General features: G+C 52.3%; 4 protein-coding genes and 1 long non-coding RNA gene across 13 annotated transcripts in view; 1 reads left to right on the plus strand and 4 right to left on the minus strand.

The window, feature by feature from the left end:
* Window positions 1-97: 97 nt before the first annotated feature.
* RDM1 (RAD52 motif containing 1) lies at window positions 98-5082 on the minus strand. Of its 2 annotated transcripts, none has more exons than XM_085211008.1 (7): window positions 4957-5082; window positions 3472-3651; window positions 3219-3341; window positions 2418-2571; window positions 2219-2317; window positions 1355-1443; window positions 98-746 (listed from the first exon to the last, which is right to left on the minus strand). In XM_085211008.1, exons 1-7 carry the CDS (start codon window positions 5041-5043, stop codon window positions 645-647), a joined length of 834 nt encoding a protein of 277 aa, XP_085067134.1. In that variant the 5' UTR covers window positions 5044-5082; the 3' UTR covers window positions 98-644. The 2 variants fall into 2 exon arrangements, with proteins under 2 accessions (XP_085067134.1, XP_085067135.1); XM_085211009.1 differs by having other exon boundaries at window positions 4990-5081.
* A 25-nt stretch (window positions 5083-5107) lies between these two features.
* On the minus strand, window positions 5108-7676 carry LOC100303681 (somatotropin). The gene is made up of 4 exons (XM_010724525.3): window positions 7515-7676; window positions 6957-7073; window positions 6495-6656; window positions 5108-5421 (listed from the first exon to the last, which is right to left on the minus strand). The coding sequence occupies exons 1-4, from the start codon at window positions 7596-7598 to the stop codon at window positions 5221-5223; spliced, it is 564 nt and encodes a 187-aa protein (XP_010722827.2). The 5' UTR covers window positions 7599-7676; the 3' UTR covers window positions 5108-5220.
* On the plus strand, window positions 5180-11028 carry LOC146542570 (uncharacterized). Of its 7 annotated transcripts, none has more exons than XR_014880021.1 (10): window positions 5227-5374; window positions 5497-5582; window positions 6594-6689; window positions 6865-7065; window positions 7152-7289; window positions 7538-7747; window positions 7873-8080; window positions 8501-8670; window positions 9309-10669; window positions 10873-11026. It is a non-coding gene; the product is annotated as an uncharacterized LOC146542570 (long non-coding RNA). The 7 variants fall into 7 exon arrangements; XR_014880020.1 differs by having other exon boundaries at window positions 7873-8670; window positions 9309-9413; window positions 10527-10669; window positions 10873-11015; XR_014880023.1 differs by lacking the exon at window positions 8501-8670 and having other exon boundaries at window positions 9309-9413; window positions 10527-10669; window positions 10873-11007.
* Window positions 11029-11034: 6 nt separating this feature from the next.
* On the minus strand, window positions 11035-15752 carry CD79B (CD79b molecule). Its single transcript, XM_010724509.4, has 6 exons — window positions 15620-15752; window positions 13778-13819; window positions 13129-13440; window positions 12550-12668; window positions 12260-12301; window positions 11035-11958 (listed from the first exon to the last, which is right to left on the minus strand). Exons 1-6 carry the CDS (start codon window positions 15684-15686, stop codon window positions 11860-11862), a joined length of 681 nt encoding a protein of 226 aa, XP_010722811.1. The 5' UTR covers window positions 15687-15752; the 3' UTR covers window positions 11035-11859.
* A 2026-nt stretch (window positions 15753-17778) lies between these two features.
* The window catches only part of SCN4A (sodium voltage-gated channel alpha subunit 4), a 29860-nt gene continuing 27336 nt past the window's right edge, over window positions 17779-20302 (minus strand). For both annotated transcript variants that reach the window (XM_031557051.2, XM_085211024.1), the window contains exon 26: window positions 17779-20271. In XM_031557051.2, coding sequence (XP_031412911.2) covers window positions 19079-20271 — 1193 coding nt within the window. In that variant the 3' untranslated portion in view covers window positions 17779-19078. The remainder of the gene's footprint in view (window positions 20272-20302) is intronic.

Here is a 20302-nt window from a genome sequence, read left to right on the forward strand (position 1 = left end):
TCAGATCTATGGAGGTGGATGGACATTCCCATTGAATTCATTGCCCCAAAGATTCACACAGGAAACAGAGTTACAAAAAAAAAAAAAAAAAAAAAAAAAAAGTTTGCTTAATTTAATGAAAAACATGTTCTAAGTTAAAAAGAATCTTTGTTTTACATCATAATGATGTCCCAATTGTTCAATACATCAACACAAGGCTGCGGTTTATCTCTCTAAGAGAAACCTCACCCAGAGGAGAATTACTTTTAAGTACCACAGCTACTCCTGCTGGTACAACATCTCTCACTGCCTCTGGCTTTCTCCTGCTGATCACAGCTAACCCAAACTGCTCTTGCTCTTGCTTGTTCATTTTATTTTTTTCTGAGTGCTATGCACATCTGTTACGCTGTCTAAATAATCACCATGTAGGTAAGCTTGCTTCCATATATAGCTGACCTGGATAGGCTGACAGGAAAACACTTTCTCTCCAGAAACATCATACATTTTTTTGGCTTAATTTTAGTAACTGTAGGTCTGTTGCCCATTTCTTTCACTGTTCTTCTGTATTGGGAGAAAAATAAAACTTCGGATATGAGGTAGTTGTCACTGCTTTAGACTTTCATCCCTAAACAAACTTTTGGAAGTGATCTGACGACAGATCTGCACTAATTAGATGGCATCTCCCACACAGGGAGCTCATCATCCACAGTCAGGTCAGACAAAACTTCTTCTTCGAAGTCAAACGGTTCCAAAGGCAATTCATTGACCTGGGAAGAAAAATCCAAGCATAAATTTCATCTCCTCAACAGATAAAACAAATCGGGTGGACATCGATTGTTTCAGACAGAAAAACACCTCCTGTTTTAGTTACACTTCAGTGAAAAAGGAAGATTGTTCCTCTGGACAATAGGTGACTCAGTGTCATCAAACGGAGGAATGTGTCACAAGGTTCATTAGCCACTTCCTTCATGCAAACTGCAGGAGGAATTGGACACTGCACTGATGCATCACGTGAGAGTAATGCTTGCTTTCAAAAGAGCACGGTGTTTCCGAGCTGAGAACATGCTGAGGACTGGCAGTGTGAAAAAGCTGGCGTTCAGAATTCATCTCACTGAGTATGGTGACAACAAATGCACTGTATCTGTGTGTCTTTGTTGGGTGCATGCTAACAGTTCTCACAATTACCTGCAGGGATTTCACCCAAGCTTTTAGCAGTCATTCCCTGGGGTTGGGATAAGGCTATGAAGTGCGTTTCTAGATGGGGAATTTTATTGAAAATCTTATTAAAAAATCATTCGGTTTAAGCTACTGTAACTTGACTGGGATTTCCACTTTCACAGATACTGTGCAAATGCTGAACGTCAGCTGCCGTTACCTGAACAAGCCCTTCCAGTTCCTCCTCTGTTAAGAAGTCTGTGGGATCCTCTGCAGCGTGGTTGTACTCCACAGCCACTTTACCACTCTCTGAAATAGAACACACAGGCAGAGACATGGTTACTGTGTGCAGTGACACTAAACCTGCCCTCAGCTCCATGTGGGGCAACTCTACTTCATTACTGCTGTGATTCTGGAGTGGAGGGAGGACACAGCTGAAGGGTTTGTCACGTTAATCACAAGGTACAGAGGAAAAGAGTGGTGGTTACTGCATTGGGCAATGCTGCTTCTTTCTCTGTCTTCTCTGCAAAAAAACAAAAGGTTCTGACTAAATGGAGTGGAAACTGAAAATGAGGATACGGAACGCGTTAATTACTGGGCTCTGCATACGTGATGGACCAGAAGGCAAAAAGCACTGCAAAATATCTGTATCCAGAGACCCACCCTTCTAAGAAATGCCTTAAAGAATCCCGGGGAGGAAGCTGGCAGGTTAATTAAATCCTGCTGAATTTAACCAAGTTCCTGCTCAGATGCTGTGTCAGTACCACAGTATGAGGTGGTGCTTAGTATGGAAGTCCTTCCTTTGTGAAGTGAGGATGGTGGCACTGGCCTCATCACATGAAGATCTCTCCTGAAGTTGAATGTGTTGAGGGCTAAAGTACTCAGTTATCACATAATTCAGTGTCATCTGAAGGCTCAGAAAATGCACAGATGTGAAATCCAGGGGAAACACATCCAGCAGCTCCTGGGTAGGCACAGAGCCAGATTCTTTAATTGAAATCTCAAATAGTAGCCCCACAGACACTGAGGACAACAGAAGGGCAGGAACTACTGAGTCCTTATTTAACCCCAAACCAGGCCTTACCTAAAACCACAAGGAGTATCTTTTGAAAGGCACTGGACAAAGCTTTGCTGACTGCGAGCTTCTGAACTCTTCTTGTGGCTGTGACAAACTCCAGAGGATCTACGCCCGTGAAACAGCTTGTTAATTAAGATGACAGCCTGCAGATGAAGCACATCAGCTGCACGGCGCTGGGAAATGAAATCAAATGGCCAAAACGAACCTTCACCATTTTCAATGTCTGCCTCACCGAGCCCAACTCCCCGGCTGTGTACCCCGTGGTTGGGCAGCGTGACTTCCACAGCACACAGGTATCTCACGGATTGCTTCTTTCCCAGTTCCTCATTCTCATCATCAAAGCCAGACACGTTCTGCAGCTGTTGGGAAGGCCACAAGTAATTATTTGAGATTAAAGAGGAAGGAGGTGTTGTGACTGAGCGGCCACAGCGTGGCACAGAGCTTTTCTGCACAGCGTGGCAGCGTGTGGTGGAGGCAAAGTGGGGATGCTGACTGTTTTGCCCCTATTTTAGAAATGTTTTATTGTCTCAGTCACCTCAGGAACTCAGCACACAACGACAAGCTCTGGCACTGCTTTATTCACTGCATGAAAACCCGCTGCCCTCACGTGCACAAACAGAAGCCCAGCCAATGCCCTTGCCCACAGCAATCTTTTCTCCTCAAGCTTTCAAAATAACCCCAAATCCCAGTTCCTGTAGCTGTCCTTGTTATTTGCTGACTGGAGGACAATTCTGTTCACCCCACCAACTGCTTTTTTTCAGAGTATGGGATAAATGGGGGGAATATGGGAGAACGAGGGGAAGGCTGATGGATGAGTGACAAGGATGTGGCATGGAGGGAAACAGTTCAGTGGGCAAGGTGGTGATGAGTTGATGGCTGGACTTTATGATCTCAGTGGTCTTTTCCAACCTTAATGGTTCAATAAGTGGGCATGCTGGTGATGGGCTGATGAGCTCAGTGGTCTTTTCCAACTTCAAAGATTCTAAGACTATAAAGGGCCCCTTACTGTGATGATACGGCTGGACCAGCCATTAAAGCCAAGGTAGTGGTTGGCCAATTCCTGACACTTGTTGCTGTTGAGAGCAAGGACTTGCTGCTGAAATCCCTTCTGCTTGGTGCAAACACAAACCTGCTCAGGGAAGAAGCATGCAAGTTAGCACAGAGAGCATCTCTCAGATCAACAGATACACCCAGAGCTTCTACCCTACTGCTGAAGGTCCTGGTGCTGAGGGATGGCACAGCTTGGCCATCCTCCTTACCTTCATTGGAGAGTTCTGAAATAGCCTTTGCCCATTGCACGCATGCTGGGCTCTGCTGGCATCTGCAGCTGAGTAGAACTTGATGATGGCATAGCAGCCAGGCCCTGCCACAGCAGCATTGCTGTGTGCTCGCACCGAGTAGAGCAACCCAAATTTTGAAAACACTGAAAACAGGGAATGCTTTGGAAAAAACAAACAAACAAACAAACAAAACCAACACAAAAAATACAAACAACAAACAAACCAAGAGAAAAAAACGCATTTTATAGAACATCCATGGGTGCCCCGTGGTCAGACCAGCTCCTTCCCCCTGCTCTCTTGCTTTGTGTGGGCTTTGCTGAAGCTCTGTTACACGCTTTGCATGCAGGTTGGCAGGGTTTTATTGCGGTTCTCTGACACTTTGCTGATCTCTCAGCAGCTTTGCTTTGCTGACCAGAGGGGCACAAATCTCCCTCTCCTCCCTCGGGATTGCCCAGAATGCCTCAAGGAAGTTAAAATATAATCAAAACAATACAAGGCAAAGAGAGGTGGGGGTGAGGGTAAAAATTACATTAGCACAAAGGGAATGTAGTGGGAGAATTGGTCAGTGCAGACGGGGGAACTGAGGCTGTTATATCCCCCAGCCTCACCCTTCAGGCCCAGGGGTCTGGGCCCCACTCCTCAGCCCCAAGAGGGGCCCTGCTCCCCAAACACAGCTCTAGCCCCCACCCCGGGCCCTTCCCCAGGCCCCTGATCCCATCCTCAGGTCCCGATCCCCATCCCCGTCCCTGCCCCAATCCCCATCCCAACCCCAATCTGCAGGCCCAGTCCCCAGTTTCAGGCCCAGATCCCTATCCCATCCCCATCCCCAATTTCACGCCCTGACCTCATCCCCAAGCCCAGGCCCTGACCCAGTCCCAGGCTCTGACCCCATCTCCAGGTCCTGACAACCCCAGGCTTTGATCCCAGTTCCCCCACCCCTATTCCCAGGCCCCAACCCTAAACTCAAATTCCGCCCTGGGCCTCAAACCCATTCTCAGGCCCAGTCCCAATCCCTGCTCCAGGCCCAGGCCTCGTCCTCCGTACCCCCAACCCCAGCCCCAGCCCCCCACCCCCCGACTCCATCCCCAACCCCCGGCCCCAATTCCATCCTCAGCCCCAAGCCCCCACCCCTGCCCCAGGCCTCAACCCCAGCCCCAGTCCCCGACCCCAGCCCCATCCCCAGCCTCAGGCCCATCCCCATCCCCAGCCCTGAGCCCCGGGCCCCAACCCCAGGCCCAGGCCCTGACCCCATCCCCAGACTTCAACCCCAGGCCAAGGCCCATCCCCAGCCCCTGACCCCAACCCCAGGTCCTGACAACCCCAGAATTCGATCCCAATTCCCCTACCCCCATCCCCAGGCCCCAACCCCAATCTCAAACCCAGCTCCAGCCCCAGCCTTGAGTCACAATCCTCAGCCCCAAGCCCTGACCTCAGCCCCAAGCTCCAACCCCATCCCCACCCCACCTCCAGGCCCGGCTCTGGCTCCAGCCCCCACACCAGCAATGTCTGCGCGCTCCCCGCAGGCACCCGGAACTCCAGCACCTCCGCCATGCCTGGTCCCCCCTTCCTCCCTCCCCTTTACCCAGCCTTGAGCCCGCCCCGAACCCTCCCTACAGCCAGCAGCCAGCAGACAAAGCTCAGCGTTGTGGGATTTTATTCCTCGTGTTTTTGGTGTTGGGGTGGGGGGTGGGAATGGGGCCGTCAGCCATGGCGGGGGCACAGAGAGCCTCAGATGTTGCAGTTGCTCTCCCCGAAGCGCCGGCACTTCATCACCTTCAGGTAGGTCTCCACTTTGTGCAGGTCCTTCTTGAAGCAGGACAGCAAGCCGTAGTTCTTCAGCAGGGCGTCCTCGCTGCGCAGGTGGATGTCGAACCTGTCGTAGGTGGGTCTGAGGAGCTGCGGGCCCCGCGGGCTGCGATCCTCCAACTCCTGTGGGATGAGAGGGCTGCGGCTGAGCGAGGGGCTGTTGGCAAAGTGAGGCTGTCTTTGCTCCCTCTTTAACAGTGAACAAAGCTCTGACCCAGCCCTGGGCATCATGGAGCTGTCATCTGCAGCCACTGCTCACCCCACGCTGCTCGGAACTGTTTGGGGTGAGTAAACAGCGGTGGAAGGGATGGAGGTGTTCTGGGTATTGGTTCTCAGGACCTGCACTCGTATCAATGGACAGCAAAATCTGGAAGTGGTGCTGCGCATGGAGCTGAAGCTGGAGTGTCATGGGATCACAGCGTGGTTGGGTTGGGATGGACCTTAAAGTTCATAGGACATGGAATCATGGCATGGTTGGGTTGGAAGGGACCTCGAACACTGCAGGACTGTGGAATCACAGCCTGGTTGGGTTGGAAGGGACCTTGAAGTTCATAGTACCATCGGATCACAGCATAATTGAGTTGGAAGGGACCTCAAAGATCACAGAACCATGGAATCACAGCATGATTGGGTTGGAAGGGACCTCAAAGCCCCCCCAGTCCCAACCCTTGCTATGGGCTGGGTGCCCCCCACCAACTCATGCTGCCCAGGGCCCCATCCATGGCCTTGAGACCTCCAGGAAAGGGGCACCAAAAATGTCAGGACAGAGGGTCTGTTTGCTCTCAAGCCTGGCTTTTTTAGTTATTTAGGGCCTATAAGATATAAACGATTGTCCATACTCATGTGGCACAGATGTGGGTCTCTAGCTGTGGTGATGCTGAGCACATCCAAGAAAAGATTCTGACAATAAGCAACATCATTCAAAACAACAAAGCGAAACTTCGTCATAGAGTTGTTAATGTTGAAAGACCCAAAGCCCAACCCCAACCCACCCCCACCATGCCCGTAACCACATCCCTCAGTGCCACATCCCCATGTTTCTGGGACACCTCCAGGGATGGTGACCCCCCCACCTCCCTGGGCAGCTGTGCCAATGCATTAAGAACAGCACCTGTGAGTCTGGGCGCTGTGTTAATCTAAATGTCAGGTAAGAGAGAAATACCAGAGTGCAGGCTTCCATCAGTACGCAGACTTACCCTCATCAGGGCTTGGATCCCTTCTTCCAGGTCCTTTAGTTTCTCAAACACTCTGTCTGAGGTGCCGAAAACCAAATTGTTTGTGAACACCTTGCTTAGGTATTGCACGGGGGTCAGCCAGGACTGGATGAGAACCAGTGAAAACCGAAGCAGCTCCATGTCCTGAAATTACAAAAGGATTTCAGAGCTGTGCAGGTGAGGTGTTCTGTAGTGCTGCTGCATGCCCTGCTCTCCCTGAAGCAGCCCGGAGGCAGCTCTGTAAGCTGAGCCACTACTGAGACCACTACTCAGACCTGAGTCCCCTTTTTTTAAGACTTTATTTAGGATGGAAATGTGATTTATTGCCCAACCCATGTCTTTCTGCACGCAGGGTGTGAAAAGTAAGAATCCCAGGAGAGATGCCACATGGAAACCCTCTGTTCCATAAAACAGTGCCGTGTGTACCCAGGGGAGACAACTTACCGATTTCTGCTGGGCATCATCCTTCCCTGTGGGAGCTGGGATGGTTTCTGAGTAACAAAATGCAGCCTGGGAGTTTTTGTTGGTGTACCTCTGGTCCTCCGGAATATAGGTGCGTTCCTGTGGAGACATCCCAGATACACTCAGATCGTGTGACGAGAGAAGAGCACGGACTCTTTCCTCTCTCTTTCCTGGCAGGTTGCTCTTTGCAAGAAGGAAAGGCAGGAGATGATGTGCATCTCTGTGCAGGACTGGCAGGTGGGAAAGCACAGCCCACACGTTGGCACAACACCTACTGGACTTACAGATCTGCTCTCACCGAGGCAGAGGGTTGAGGTGAGCACAGAACACGTGGACAGGAGTAGGTGACTCCTTGCGGGAGGAGGCAGAGAGCTGTGGGGAGGACAGGCTGGTCGTCAGCCATCCTACCCCATTAAGACCCTTCCTCCTCCTCGGGAGACACTGACGGCTGAAAAGTCTTTGCTTGCAGGAGTTTATGCAGGGTGGGAAGCCGTGGCACGGTCCTGGAAACATCAAGCTACCAAGATGGCCAACACTTACGAACTCTTTGTATGTCTCAGCAGCCAGGAGGTGGAGGTGCTGAGCCCTCAGCACAGCGTTGGTGAACAGGTTGGAGAGGGGCATGGTAGGGAAGGTGGCAGCAGCTCCCTGCGGCAGTCCCAGCGTGACCACAGCAATGAGGAGAGGAGAAAACCACGAGCCTGCAGCAGAGCGGAGAGGAGAGGGGTTACCTGTCCTTTGGTGGCACCTGGGGATCAGTGTTGCGTCCACCTGTGAGCGCAGCCCTCCACCAAACCCCATCCCCTCTCACTGGCTATGCCCGTGAGGCTCAGGAATCATTGTTGTTCCATGGAAACGAGAGTCCATCCCTTTATTTTCCCCTCATGTTTTTTGGTAGGTTTCACCTTCCTGAGCAGAGCATGGTACGTCCTTTGGTGTGTGAGCAAATAGGATGGAGAGCACTGGGGGAGGACTGGGAACAGCTCGGCTGAGCCTCTGTTTGCACCATGCTGCTGCCTTCACTGGGACGAGAAGTGGTTGCCTTGCCTGCGCTGTGGCTCCCTGGCACACACCTGTAGGATCTGGAGGTCACCGTCAAGCTGAAGGTTATTAACGCTTGACATCCAGCTCACACGAGTGTCCACTTACGAAAGTTAATCTCAGTGGAGGTTAACTTGAGTGGAGGAATGCTCTGAAGCCTGCAGGACTTGGACAAGTGCAGGATTGAATTATTAGCTTTGAATTGCCTTTCAACCCAGGCCATTCTATGAGTATGATTAGACATCATCCTGATCCCTGTTTAAAGCCTGGGAATTGAGTTTTAATATCCCTGGCAACATATATGATATGATATAGCAATAACTATTACAGCTTTGGTTTGCCTTGTTCTTTGTATTCTGCAGCTCATTCCTGCCCCTTGTCAAGGTTAGGCTCAGGGTTCCCTGACTCTGTTCATGGTATGAAGTCGCACTGTAGGGAAAGATACCCTCTGTCACTGCTCTGTAAGTTGCCACGTTTTAATTCAGAGCTCACCACAGCACCACCCCACCATCGTATCCCATCACTAAAGCATGCAGCTGCATTGGCACGTCCACTAAAGCTGAGATAAAGCAAAGTACCTGGAGCCATTCCCGCCAGGAGAGCTGCTCGGGTGTTGCTTGAGCGTTTCCTCCTTTCATCCAGGTGATGGTAACAGGTGAGACACCCCTTATATAGCGGGGGTCTGTTTAAAATGGATGGGGTGTTCACGATCACTGCCACCTCTCCATATCCCTCCTTGCATAAATGCAGATGTGTTGGCCATGGTGCTACCTCATTCTAGTCATTTATACGGAGATGGAAAGGTTGGGGACGATGTTTGCCTGGGGATAAAATTAGTGCCGAACTTTTTCTTCATATTCTGCTGTTTATTGCAACCAGAGGTTTTATCGCCATTGGAAATCCCACCCCAAATCTGTTCTGTGCTTACATGGGGGAATTTCCCACACAGGTAGAAAATCCAGCTGGTTTTCCTGCCTGGTTTTTCTGCCCCACAGTTAACAGGGCTGGCAGGGCAGTGCAGGGGACTTCTGGCTTAGAGCAGGTGGGGTGGTTTCCCATTTAGTGGGGTTAGAGCAGGATGGATGCTGTCAGAAGAGCTTCACAGGCAGTGCTTGCTTGGATCCACCTGCCCACTGCAGAACCCAACGGCAGAGCTGTGGGAGGTTTCTCAGCTCCTCAGTTGGACAAAGCTTTGGGGTCTGGCGATCACAGTGATCCCAGAGCCTTCTGCTCTTGTTTGATACGAATGAGAAAAAAACTGGCGGTCAGCTGCTTTCTGCTTTTGCTTGGTAGGAATGAGAGATGCCTCTGGGTTAAGCAGAGAACTGGTGTGGAAAGGAGGAAGAGAAGAAGGGGAAGAGCAGAAGTCCCAGCACGCCTATCCCTGAGCCACACGAGGTAGAACCTGGGATGGAGAACGGCAGGAGGGCTTTCACTCCCCACAGGGCACTGACAGCACTTTGCCCCCATGGCTGTGGGTCCAACCTGCCCCTGGTTTGGCTCTGATTTCCAAGAGCAGCATCATCACCGGAGCAGAGGGTGTGAGAGCTCGTTAATAAATGAGCTGTTCCGAGAAGCCCCGCCGTGTTTGCGCGTAAATGTCAGTCCCCAGAGGAGAGGGAACAGTGGGTCCTGCAGCTATCAGGTATCCGGTCACCCAATAGCCAGCAACATCTGGGGGTGTTTTTCTGCTCCAGACTGTGTTTAAATATGTCCATGTTTGTCAGAGGTGAGCAGAGCAGCAGCACCCCAGCTCTGCTGCTGTTAGCAGTGATGCCGCAGCAGCACTGAGCACCACTGCCCTGCTGCCCCTGCAGCTCTGTAAGTAAAAGCATGGCATGAAAAGCCAACATTTTCTATCTTGCAGCCAGGAGATGCCACGTTCGACGCTGTGCCCTGCCCTAGAGGGCTGTTTCCCCCCCCCCCGCTTGCATTCAGTGGGGCAGAAGGCGGTGTGTGACTGGGATTGCATGCCACTGGCACAATGACAGTTGCATAAGCAGCTCTCAAATATCAGCTTGGCATTCTTCTGCCTTTCACGTGCCCACGTGTGCAACCCAAAGGGTCATGTCAGAAAGCAGCATGATGCTCAGTATCCTCCAAAATCCTTTTCTTATTTGAAAGAGGGAATCCTTTCCCTTCCCTTTTCCTTCCCTTCCCTTTTTCCTTCCCTCTTCCCTTTCCCTTTCCCCATCCCTTTCCTTCCCTGGTGGTCCCACATCCTCTTGCTTTGCTGTGAGTACCCAGCAGTGTTTGGACACAGGAGGCAACGTTCCCTGCAGGTGTGTGTGTGCCCAGTCCTTCGCCACTGGCGGATACAAATCAGGCAATATCGCAGAGCCTGGGCTCTATATACCAGCCCACATTTATTTACACCGACTGCACTTCAAATACAAACCTATTTCAGTATAAAACTACAACAGAACCCCTCTCTCTGCTTCCTAGAAGCTAATGTAAGCATTTAAAATAACGCAGCAATGCAGAAATATTTATTTGGTTCTGACATTTCAGAGGAAGCTGAGGCCCCGTGCTCAGAGCAGCCGGGCAGCAGAGCGGAACTGGGGTCACCGAAACTGCTTTTGTCACCAGTGGTTTCCTCTCCAGGTGCAAACTGCAGGTCCTGTGTGTCTGCACGGCTCTGTTCTGTCAGTTGGGTGAGTTGTTTACACAGAGCAGAGGAAGCAGTTGGGAACTGGGAAGGCTGAAATGCTCTCCTTCCTCTTCCATTTCATCGCTGGAAATGGCACAGAGGGATGAGCCCCACTCCTCCTGAAATCCTGCACAGCTTGGGAACCGGGGCTCATTCCTCCCTGCTGAGCAGCCCTGTTTCCTCACAGTTTACCCTCAATCTTTGCAGGTTGTTTCAGGAAGCAGCACAGTCCCATCTGCTTCTCCTCGGGGCTGAGGCACAGTGAGCTGCACGGTGCAGCTGCCCCACGAGGGACCTTCCCCAACATGGCCCACTGCCATCCCCACCACCCCCAGCACCAGGATTGGGCACAGTACAACACAGCTTGGATGCCTGCAGGTGTGCAAAGGTGGGAATTCACCCATCACTTTTATTAGGACTTGGAAGAGCAGTTGGACGTTTGCGTCCCGCTATTTACATCCTTCCCATTGGTTCCAAGAGTGTCCCTCACCAGGGGGGACATCCCTGTGATACAGCTCCTGCCTGGAGAGGAGCAAGCCCTCTGTGTGCCCGCTGTCTCCCTGGTCTTTTCTCAAGTCTATGGGATAAAACAAGGCACTTGTGGAGGATCCTCCATCTCAGACAACAACCAACTTCGTCAACTTCCAGCTTGGTCAACTGGACGTGTCTGTGGCTTGAGAGATAACACAGTGGCCCCAGATCTACCAGCCCCACGGTGCTGCTCGCCGTGGCTCCCCTACCAGGAGCACGGGGGTGGTGGTGGGGTCTCACAGCCCGGCAGGGTCCTTGCAGCATGGGGGGGAACTGTGTGCGTCCGTGGGGTCACCAGCATAGCACCTTGGTGGCATTAACCATGCCACAGCTCAGCACCGTGGTGTGGGGCTGCCTGGCATTTGGGGCTGCTGGGCTCTGAGGTTGGTTCCTAATATCTATGTAGGGTTTTGGGGTTCAGCGGTGGGGCAGGATGGGCAGCAGCCAGGGCAGAACAATCTCGCTTGCACAGCTTGGATGCGACCAAGCAAGAGCTGAGAGGCAGCAGGACCTGAGCTCTGTACAAGGCAGCTGGACGTGGTGGCACCAAGTCCTTGGAGGTCCGTGGTGGCACCAGGACCCTGGAAGTCCGTGGTGGCACCAGTGTGGTGCTGCCATGGGGTGGTGCTGCTGGTGCCATCCTGGTGGTGGGTGCAGCACCCCTCACTCCTCTCCTGGGTGCTCCCCGACTGTCCATTTGGCCTTCACGTCCCGGAAAGGAGTGATGTCCTCGTAGGTGGCAATCTGCTCCACCTCCAGGCCCTGCACCAAGAAGGAAGAGGTTGGGACACAGGGAACCCCCAGTGGGGATCCATCCCTGGAGCGTTCCCCCAGAGAAGAAGGCAGCTTCTGGGGTGGAGGAGATGGTGATAGGTGGGTGAACGTGCATAGAGCTTGGCTTGGCCTGTATCCACAGCTCTTTATGGCCAACGTGCATCAAGCACTGGGGATGAACGTGCCCCGTATGCCCTACAAGGGCTGGTGGCAGACACCCGGGAGGGCACAGCTGGCTAGTCCAAGGGTCAAGCTGATTTTGTAGAGGTATTTTTATCATCAGCATTACCTCATAGGTGTGGTCTTCCTCGGGGCTTTCCTTTCCGTCACCCTATGGAGAAGAAAGTCACAGGCTGAGTGTCACCAGCACAGCGTGCTGTGGGGTCCTCCGTCCCCTGCCCCAAGGCCAGGTCCCACAGCTTCCACAGACAGTCCCACACCCCCCATGAAATGCTCCCATTCAATGGCCCCAAACACAATCTCTGCACTTGCTGCCTCGCCCAGGACATGGGACACCACTGGGAGAATGGCAGTGCCAAAACCAGGGACAGTCCCACTACTGGAGATGCTGTCGCTCACCTTTTCTAGGAAGAGGAGCATGGGAACGCTGATGAAGATGACCAGCAGGATGGTCTGGATGATGATGATGGTGTCCTTCAGCGTGTTCCTGTTCTGGATCTGATGGATGTTGCTGCGACCTGGGAGCAGCAGCACAGGGAAAACCCCAAGTCCCCTCTCTGTGCTGCACTCCCAATGGGTGGGGACACACAGAGGAAGGGAATGGGACAACATCCCCTGGGAGAGACCAGAGCACTGCAACCTGCTGGGGCTGGCAAAAGGGGCCAGCTCCACTATGGGATGTCCTGAGCAAGACCAGGAGCAGGGAGAACGTGCTTTATGTGAGGAACACAGTCCCTGGGATGTGTCTATGGGATGGGCAGACTACCTACAAAGAGCCACCTGCTGTGTGATGGAACACCCACTGCTGTATCTGAAGCCCATGTGGACAAACCCATGTGGACAAACCCATGCAGGCCATCCCAGGTAGGATGGCACATACCATCCTGAGCTGGGTGCACAGGAGCGTGCTGTAGGGAAAAAGGTGAAAAAAAATGGAGGAACGAGTGAAGTGATGGAAGTGATGGGACTCCCACTCACTCATGACTCTGAGCTCCGTCCCACACAAGTATGGCTGCCTCTTCTCCTCTGTGAGGTTCTTGCTGTCGCACACGTAGATGCCGTTGTCCTCGTAGCTGATCCTGAAGATGGTGAAGTTGATGTAATCATTTGTATTCTTGATGCTGAAGCGATCGGAGCTCTGATCCAGCGCGTGGAACTCCTCTCCATCCACCGACGCTTTGTACCACTGCATGGCGTGGGGCTGACGGGTGTAGCAGATGAAGTGGACGGGTGTGTTCTTCTTGGCAGCCATGTAGCGTGGTTGCTGCCACAGCCCGAAGCAACTGCTGCCTACGGGAGACACGGGTGGGCACGGCAAGCCAGCAGGCTTTGAGTGCAGACTCACAGTTTTCTATGGGAATGGCTTCAATGGGGGTGGGTTCTTGGTGCTCCCACCCCTCTCTTTCTGCACCTCGTCAGGCCCAGTGTGCTCCCAAATTACAGCCCAATTATCAGAGGGGCAAAGCGGATCCAGCTGTGCTGATGTGGGGTTGGGGATGTGCCACGGAGGAGGGCACAGCCTGGAGAAGGGCTTTGGGGCACCTCCGGCTCCGCTGGGGATGGGCAGCCCCATGGATGGGAGGACCGTGGGGACATGGGGAAGAGCCCGGCCGGTTGGAGGTGTTACCTGTGCTGTTACTGGTGCTGTTCCCGTCTGTTGGGATCCCACCTGTAGGATAGGAGAAGGGGCCTGAGACAGTGGACAAGGGCCCGTGTAGGACAAACCCATGTAGGACAAACCCGTGTGGACAACCCTGTGTAGGACAAACCCAGGTATGACATACAAGCCCATGTAGACAAGAACATGTAGGACAAACCCATGTATGACATGCACATGTAGGACAAACCCATGTAGACAAGAACATGTAGGACAAACCCATGTATGACATGCACATATAGGACAAACCCATGTATGAGATGCACATGTAGGACAAACCCATGTATGACATGCACATATAGGACAAACCCATGTAGGACAAGCCCATGTAGACAAGAACGTGTAGGACAAACCCATGTATGACATGCACATGTAGGACAAACCCATGTATGACATGCACATGTAGGACAAACCCATGTATGAGATGCACATGTAGGACAAACCCATGTATGACATGCACAAGCAGGACAAATCCATGTAGGACAAGCCCATGTAGACAAGAACATGTAGGACAAACCCATGCAGGACAAACTCATGTAGGACAAACCCATGTAGTACAAACCTGTGTAAGGCAAAACCATATAAGACAAACTCATGGATAAGAACTTGAAGGACAAACTCACCAAGGACAACCACATATAGGACAACCCCATGTAGGATGAGCCCTTGTAGGACAAACCCATGTAGGACAAAGTTATGTAGGACAAGCCCTTGTGGGACAAACCTATACAGGACAAACCCATGTGGAGAAGCCTACATAGTACAAAGACTCGTAGGACAAATCTGTGTAGAACAAGCCATGTATGACAAGCCCCGTGGACAAACACACATAAGAAATTCCAGATGGGATGACAAGTACTGTGCATGCCCATCCCATATGGGACAGCATGCTTTGGAGCATCAACCAGGACATATGGGTACAAACCCTTCTATGTCCATCCCATCTCCCGAATTTCCTCTGGGTAAGCAGCTTTCTGGATGACGTCCCACCCAAACCTGCCTTTGCCACTAAAGCTGGGGACCCCCAGCACCACAGGCACCCCGGTTCCCCTTGCTGCAGCTGGGCAGGAAGCACAGCTCTGTTTACTGCATCGCTTCAGTGCCCACCTCCATCTGCTCTCTGCCAAACCCCACTGATTCCTCACCATGCAGAGCTTCCACAGCCAAAGTCCCTGTTGCAGCGAGTCCCTCAAAGCCACCCCAAGAGCCAAAGTGAAACCCGGTGACCCAAAACCCTGCAGGGCTCAGACGGGCACCCAACAGATGCCTTCTGGGGGAAAGACCCCCAGGAAAGGGCCCCCCAGTCTGAAGACGGGGTGGGAGCTGCTGCAGGGTTTGGGGGTTCCCTGCACTGAACAAGAGGGGGAGAAAGGGGACAGGAGTCACAGCCCGGGTTGGAACGCTGATTCTGCCCAAACAGTTCCACCCCCAAAAGTCTTTCTGCTCCCATTTCTCCTCCTCTCCTTGGTGCTCAAGCCCATGGAGCAAAGGGAGGTGGCTTGGCTGCGGTGTCAGCACTGTGTTGTCCTGATTTCTTCCCACACTCTGATCTCTGAGGGTCATAAATGGTGAAAAAAAAATCCTTTGTTCTGCCCCTTGGCCATGAAGGCTCCGCTGCTTCCAGCTGCCCACCAGCTCCCATCGCCACCCCTCCACACCTTCACACATGACCACAAAGTTTACAGCAGATCCATTTGGATGTGGTTGTCTGGATGGAATCCCGTGGTGCACAAAGCGTAGGGTCGCGTGGCACTGCGAGCGCTTCCTCACCGCTACGACCCTCTGCAACACGGAGCCCACGCTGGTGCCTACCTGCAGCCACAGCCATCAGCCAGAGGTTGGCCTGGAGCACCCACAGCCTCCTGCAGAAATCTCCCATCTTCTCGCTGCGGGCAGCAGGACAGCATCCAGGTGCCAACCTTTGCACAGCGTTGCTCCGACCTCCGCACCCAAAAATGGCGAAGTGCTGCTCTATGCACGACGCTGCCTTTCCTGCTCATGTAAATGGGCTGCAGCGGGGACTTTCCTTGGGGGGGTGGTTTTGAATGCAGCGCAGACGCTGGGGTGGCCGTTCCTGCGCTTGGCAGTGCCAACCCTGGGCTATGTGGGGACAAGAGACAGTGCTGTCCCCATGGAGAGCCCAAGTGAGGCAGGATTTGGGAACAGGCTGCCCAGGGAGGTGGGGAAATCACCATTGCTGGAGGCGTTCCAGAACTATGGAGATGTGGCACTGAGAGACATGGTGGGGATCGGTTGGGTTTGGATTTGGAGATCTTGGAGGTCTTCTTCAGGCTGAACGATTCTACAAGTGATCGCAATGGGGAGGGGTTGGGATTGGACATGGAGATCTTGGAAGCCTTTTCCAACCTTAACGATTCGACGAATGAGCGTGGTGGGATGGGTGCACCTCCAAGATCCCCAAGTCCAACCCCAACCTGTCCCCACCACGGAAAAGACCCCCAGGATCATCAAACCCAACCGTCTTTTCCATCTTGAATGATTCTATAAGTGGGCACGGTGGAGATGGCTGATGCTTGGACTTGGTGATATTAGAAGTCTTTTCAGTCTAAAAGATTCTGTGATTGTATTGTTCTATGAGTGCACGTGGTGGGGATGGGTTGGTGATGGGGCTTGATGGTCTTGGAGGTTTCTTTTGACTTTAATGGTTCTACCATTGCACCCCAGGGCTGTGCCCCATCTCTTGGCTCTGACTCAGATCTGTGGTTCCCCATCACTGTGCCATGGTGAATCTCCAAGTGCAATGCTCGGCGAATGAGCACTGGGCTGTAACTCCCTGCAAAAAGCACCTGGGGGTACTTCTGCCAGCAGGGTTGGTCCCCAGAGCCCAGCTTTACCTCCTGGGGGCCTCCCCAAACCCTCACCTCCTGCAGGTTATTTCCTTTGTGCCGTTTCTGAGTATCCGGTGCTGCTGGGAGCCAGCCTGTGTTCAAGGGAGCAGAAATAAAGGTTTCCTGAGAAACTCTGGCCTCAGGAGAGAAAGAGATGATGGGAGTGGTGCCTCCTCCCTGCAGATCAGTGCAGCATCTGATGCAAATTTACAGCCCGGCCACGGTGTCCCAGGAAGACAGAAGGAGTGGAGATGTCCCCAAGATGGGACAAGCTGTGCTGTGAGCAGTGCAGAGCCGCTGCTGGGCAGCTGCATCCTTCCCCAGCCCATTCCTATTCATGGTGGCTTGGATTTCACTGCTATCCTCCCTGTCACTGAGTGGGGAGAGAGATGCTGGCTCGTGGCACCCCTCCCTGCAGCCCTCTGCCTGCGTTGGGGCCCTGCTTGGATTACACTGGCCCCTGCACGAGCTGTTCCAGCAAAGTGAAAACAGCACTGAGGCCATGCCATGTCCCATGGGGACCTCAGTAGGTCCTGTGGTGGCTCAGCCTTCATCACGCATAGATGCAGGAACATCCTTCACCTCCTCCCTGTAATGCTGAGCTGCTGCCATGTAGCCAGCCGGGCAGGTTCAACTCCATCCGCAGATTCCAGTATGGGGCAGTCAAGGCAGTCTACACCTTCAGTTCACCAGCCCTTCTCCTTGGCTGGACCCATGGCAGCATCTCCTATAGCCCCTATAGAGTTAGGAGAAGACACCCAGCAGAACCATGGTCCCATCCATGTGCTGCTCTGGAAGTTTTGAGGGGGATTTCAGCCCAGAGGCATTGAACAGTGCCATACTGAGGTCCAGACATGTCCAGAGGGTCTCCAAATCCCCCTTCTCTTTGGCTGGACCAACAGCTGCATCTCCTATAGCCCCTATGGGGCTGGCAGGAGGCACCCAGCAGCCCATGGTTCCATCCATGAGCAGCTCTGGGGGTTTCAGCCCAGAGGTTCTGGGCAGTGCCCTATTGGGGTCCAGACCCACCCAAGAGGTCTCTGGACCTCTGGCAGAGGGAGGGGTGTTTATAGCTGGGGAGGTGATTTCCCCTTCCCAGTGGTATGGAAAGCACTTCCTCCCCTAACACACACCAACGCGTTTGGTATTGTAATAAGAGACCGTACACGGTTGTTTATTTTAAGAAATGTACAAAGAAAAATGGCTTTAGCTCACACAAACTCTGCTCTTTGGCATTTTCCCGTCACCGACGACATGTACATAGAAGCAGCATTCATTGTGAACCTCAACCCGGGCTGGAAAGCGCCCGGCCGAACGCATGGGGACCCACCGAGCTCTATGGGGTGCCACAGGGCATCCGCAAAGGCTGGGAGCCAAAACCAGCCCGAGGAAGGAGAAAGAATAATAATAATAATAATAATTAATAATAATAAAAAACAGAAAAGAAAAAGGAAAAAAAAGACAGACCCTTTGGCTTCACGCAGCAGCCCTTGTTTTAAGTGGAAGAGGTTTTGGTTCGTGGTTGTTTTGATCTCAGGACTTACGGGGCCCCATCTGAGCAACTCAATGCAAAGCCCGTTCCCCAGACCCCAGGGATGCGTCTCGTTAATTAACGCTAATTTCTGCTTTCTGTGGGGCTCAAAGTGGTTTTGTTGCAGGGAATCCCAGAGGAGGCCACCCCTGCCCATTGCTTTCCTGCCACAAAATCTGGATGGAACGGGAAAAACAGGAGCATGAATAGAAATGGAGTTTACATTCAAACCGTGGAGACCTGAATGATTGATGATGCATGTTCTGAGACCTTTAACATCTGATATTTAACCCTGAGAACGTATCTGCGGATGCTTTGTTTGGGCGATGCAAACAAATGTTTAAGACATCATTGCACTTTCTTCGTGTATAACAAAAATAAATCCATAGAGCTTATTAAAAGATCCCAGAGAAAGGTGCGACTTTAAGACTTGGGAGTTTTTTGTTCACATAAACCTTTCTGTAATTGTTCTTGATGTTATTTCACTTGGCTCATCTTTCACCCGCTGCCCTCTGGGGGAATCATACGCAAGAAATTGTGAAATAGCATTAATGAACAATTACCCGAAGTAAAAGGACAGCCGTACTCGTTTGTTAATGTCTGAAAAACGTCGTTACCGTGATTAGATCATTTCAAAACTAAGATGTTTCTCACCAACAATAGAGAGATTTCACATGTCAATCACATAAGAAAAATATCCAACTCTTTGCGAGTGCAGTGAGCTATAAAAAAGGATCACGAGGAGATCCCGCTCAAAAATGAAGGTGTCAGCGTGAAACATCTGAAATTAGCTCAACATCTAAGACCTACCGATCTGAACACGGAAGGTTTCTTGAAGAGGAGATACAAACAGAGTCTTTTCAGATGCCAGGAAATGGGAGTTGCTCTCTGTTATACCAACGACTCTTTCACCACGCGCTGCCCACCCGCTGGCTTTGCTTCTACGGGAGCACTTTGAGTCTCTGAGCTCGGGACGGGTGCGAGATCAATAGCGGCACCCACCTCTGCATCGGTCCCACTGTTCCCATATATCTCGTGCATTTTGGTTGCAATCAGACCTTCCTTCTCAGGGGCGTCCCCAAGCAGTGCCTCCACATCCTTGCTGTGCCGGTACATGTAGGATGCCTGCTTGACCGAGCGCCTCAGCAGGTACCTCCGGAACGCCCGCTGGATTTTCGTTGCGCACACCTCTTCGTGTTTCCTCTTCAGAGTGGTGGTGATGGGTTCATAGGAGACCTTTGAGGGGTTGGCAGCCATGAACTTCTCCTCCATGGTGTCCTTCAAGGCGTCCATCTCTCCGGAGTCCCCCAACACTTCCTTTGTCAGGGCAAAGAGGATGTCCAGGCAGTGGATTTTGTCCCCAGCAACCATTGGTAAATCCATGGTGATCAGCTTGATCTTGTTTGGCTTGGGGATTTTGAGCGGCTCCTGTAGGGTGTCCACAAAATCAGACAAAGTGCTGTACGCAATGAACTGGGTGGCATCCGGGTCAAATTTCTCCCAGATTTCATAGAACATCTCAAAATCGTCTTCGCAGAGGGGCTCGCTGCTCTCCTCCGTGGCCACGTTGAAGTTCTCCAGGATGATGGCGATGTACATGTTGACCACGATGAGGAAGGAGATGATGATGTAGCTGCAGAAGAAGAAGATGCCGATGGATGGGTTGCCGCAGTTGCCCTTTATTGAGCTGCCAGGATTCTCCAGGTTGGGGTCGCAGTCGGGGGGACCGCTGTTTAGGATCGGGCTGAGCAGCCCATCCCATCCGGCCGACGTGGTGATCTGGAAGAGGCAGATGATGCTGTTCCCAAAAGTCTCAAAGTTGAAGATGTCATCAATTCCCGCCTCCTTCTTCACGTAGGCAAAGTTGGACATCCCAAAGATGGAGTAGATGAACATGACAAGGAAGAGCAGGAGGCCGATGTTGAACAGGGCAGGGAGGGACATCATGAGAGCGAAGAGCAGCGTCCGGATGCCTTTAGCTCCTCGGATCAGCCGGAGGACGCGGCCGATCCTCGCCAGCCTGATGACCCTGAAGAGCGTGGGTGACACAAAGTACTTCTCTATGATGTCTGAGAGGACAATGCCTGTGAAAGGATGAAGAAGAGGTGAATTCGG

This window comes from Meleagris gallopavo, chromosome 29 (genome assembly GCF_905368555.1).
Source record: "Meleagris gallopavo chromosome 29, MGAL_WU_HG_1.1, whole genome shotgun sequence".
NCBI classification, from domain to species: domain Eukaryota; kingdom Metazoa; phylum Chordata; class Aves; order Galliformes; family Phasianidae; genus Meleagris; species Meleagris gallopavo.

What these genes read in the sequence shown, in the direction of transcription:
- RDM1 (XM_085211008.1), bottom strand. Translation starts at nt 5,043, where the DNA reads ATGGCGGAGGTGCTGGAGTTCCGGGTGCCTGCGGGGAGCGCGCAGACA. An exon ending in AGCCAGAGCCGGGCCTGGAG is followed by an intron (nt 3,652 to 4,956) that starts GTGGGGTGGGGA and finishes TTTTTTCCAAAG; the next exon opens with CATTCCCTGTTTTCAGTGTT. An exon ending in GATACTCCTTGTGGTTTTAG is followed by an intron (nt 1,444 to 2,218) that starts GTAAGGCCTGGT and finishes GTTCTATTTCAG; the next exon opens with AGAGTGGTAAAGTGGCTGTG.
- LOC100303681 (XM_010724525.3), bottom strand. Translation starts at nt 7,598, where the DNA reads ATGCCCCTCTCCAACCTGTTCACCAACGCTGTGCTGAGGGCTCAGCAC. An exon ending in ATGATGCCCAGCAGAAATCG is followed by an intron (nt 6,657 to 6,956) that starts GTAAGTTGTCTC and finishes TTGTAATTTCAG; the next exon opens with GACATGGAGCTGCTTCGGTT. An exon ending in GGATCCAAGCCCTGATGAGG is followed by an intron (nt 5,422 to 6,494) that starts GTAAGTCTGCGT and finishes CTCATCCCACAG; the next exon opens with GAGTTGGAGGATCGCAGCCC.
- CD79B (XM_010724509.4), bottom strand. Translation starts at nt 15,686, where the DNA reads ATGGGAGATTTCTGCAGGAGGCTGTGGGTGCTCCAGGCCAACCTCTGG. An exon ending in GACGGAGCTCAGAGTCATGA is followed by an intron (nt 12,669 to 13,128) that starts GTGAGTGGGAGT and finishes TGCTGCTCCCAG; the next exon opens with GTCGCAGCAACATCCATCAG. An exon ending in AGGAAGACCACACCTATGAG is followed by an intron (nt 11,959 to 12,259) that starts GTAATGCTGATG and finishes TTCTTGGTGCAG; the next exon opens with GGCCTGGAGGTGGAGCAGAT.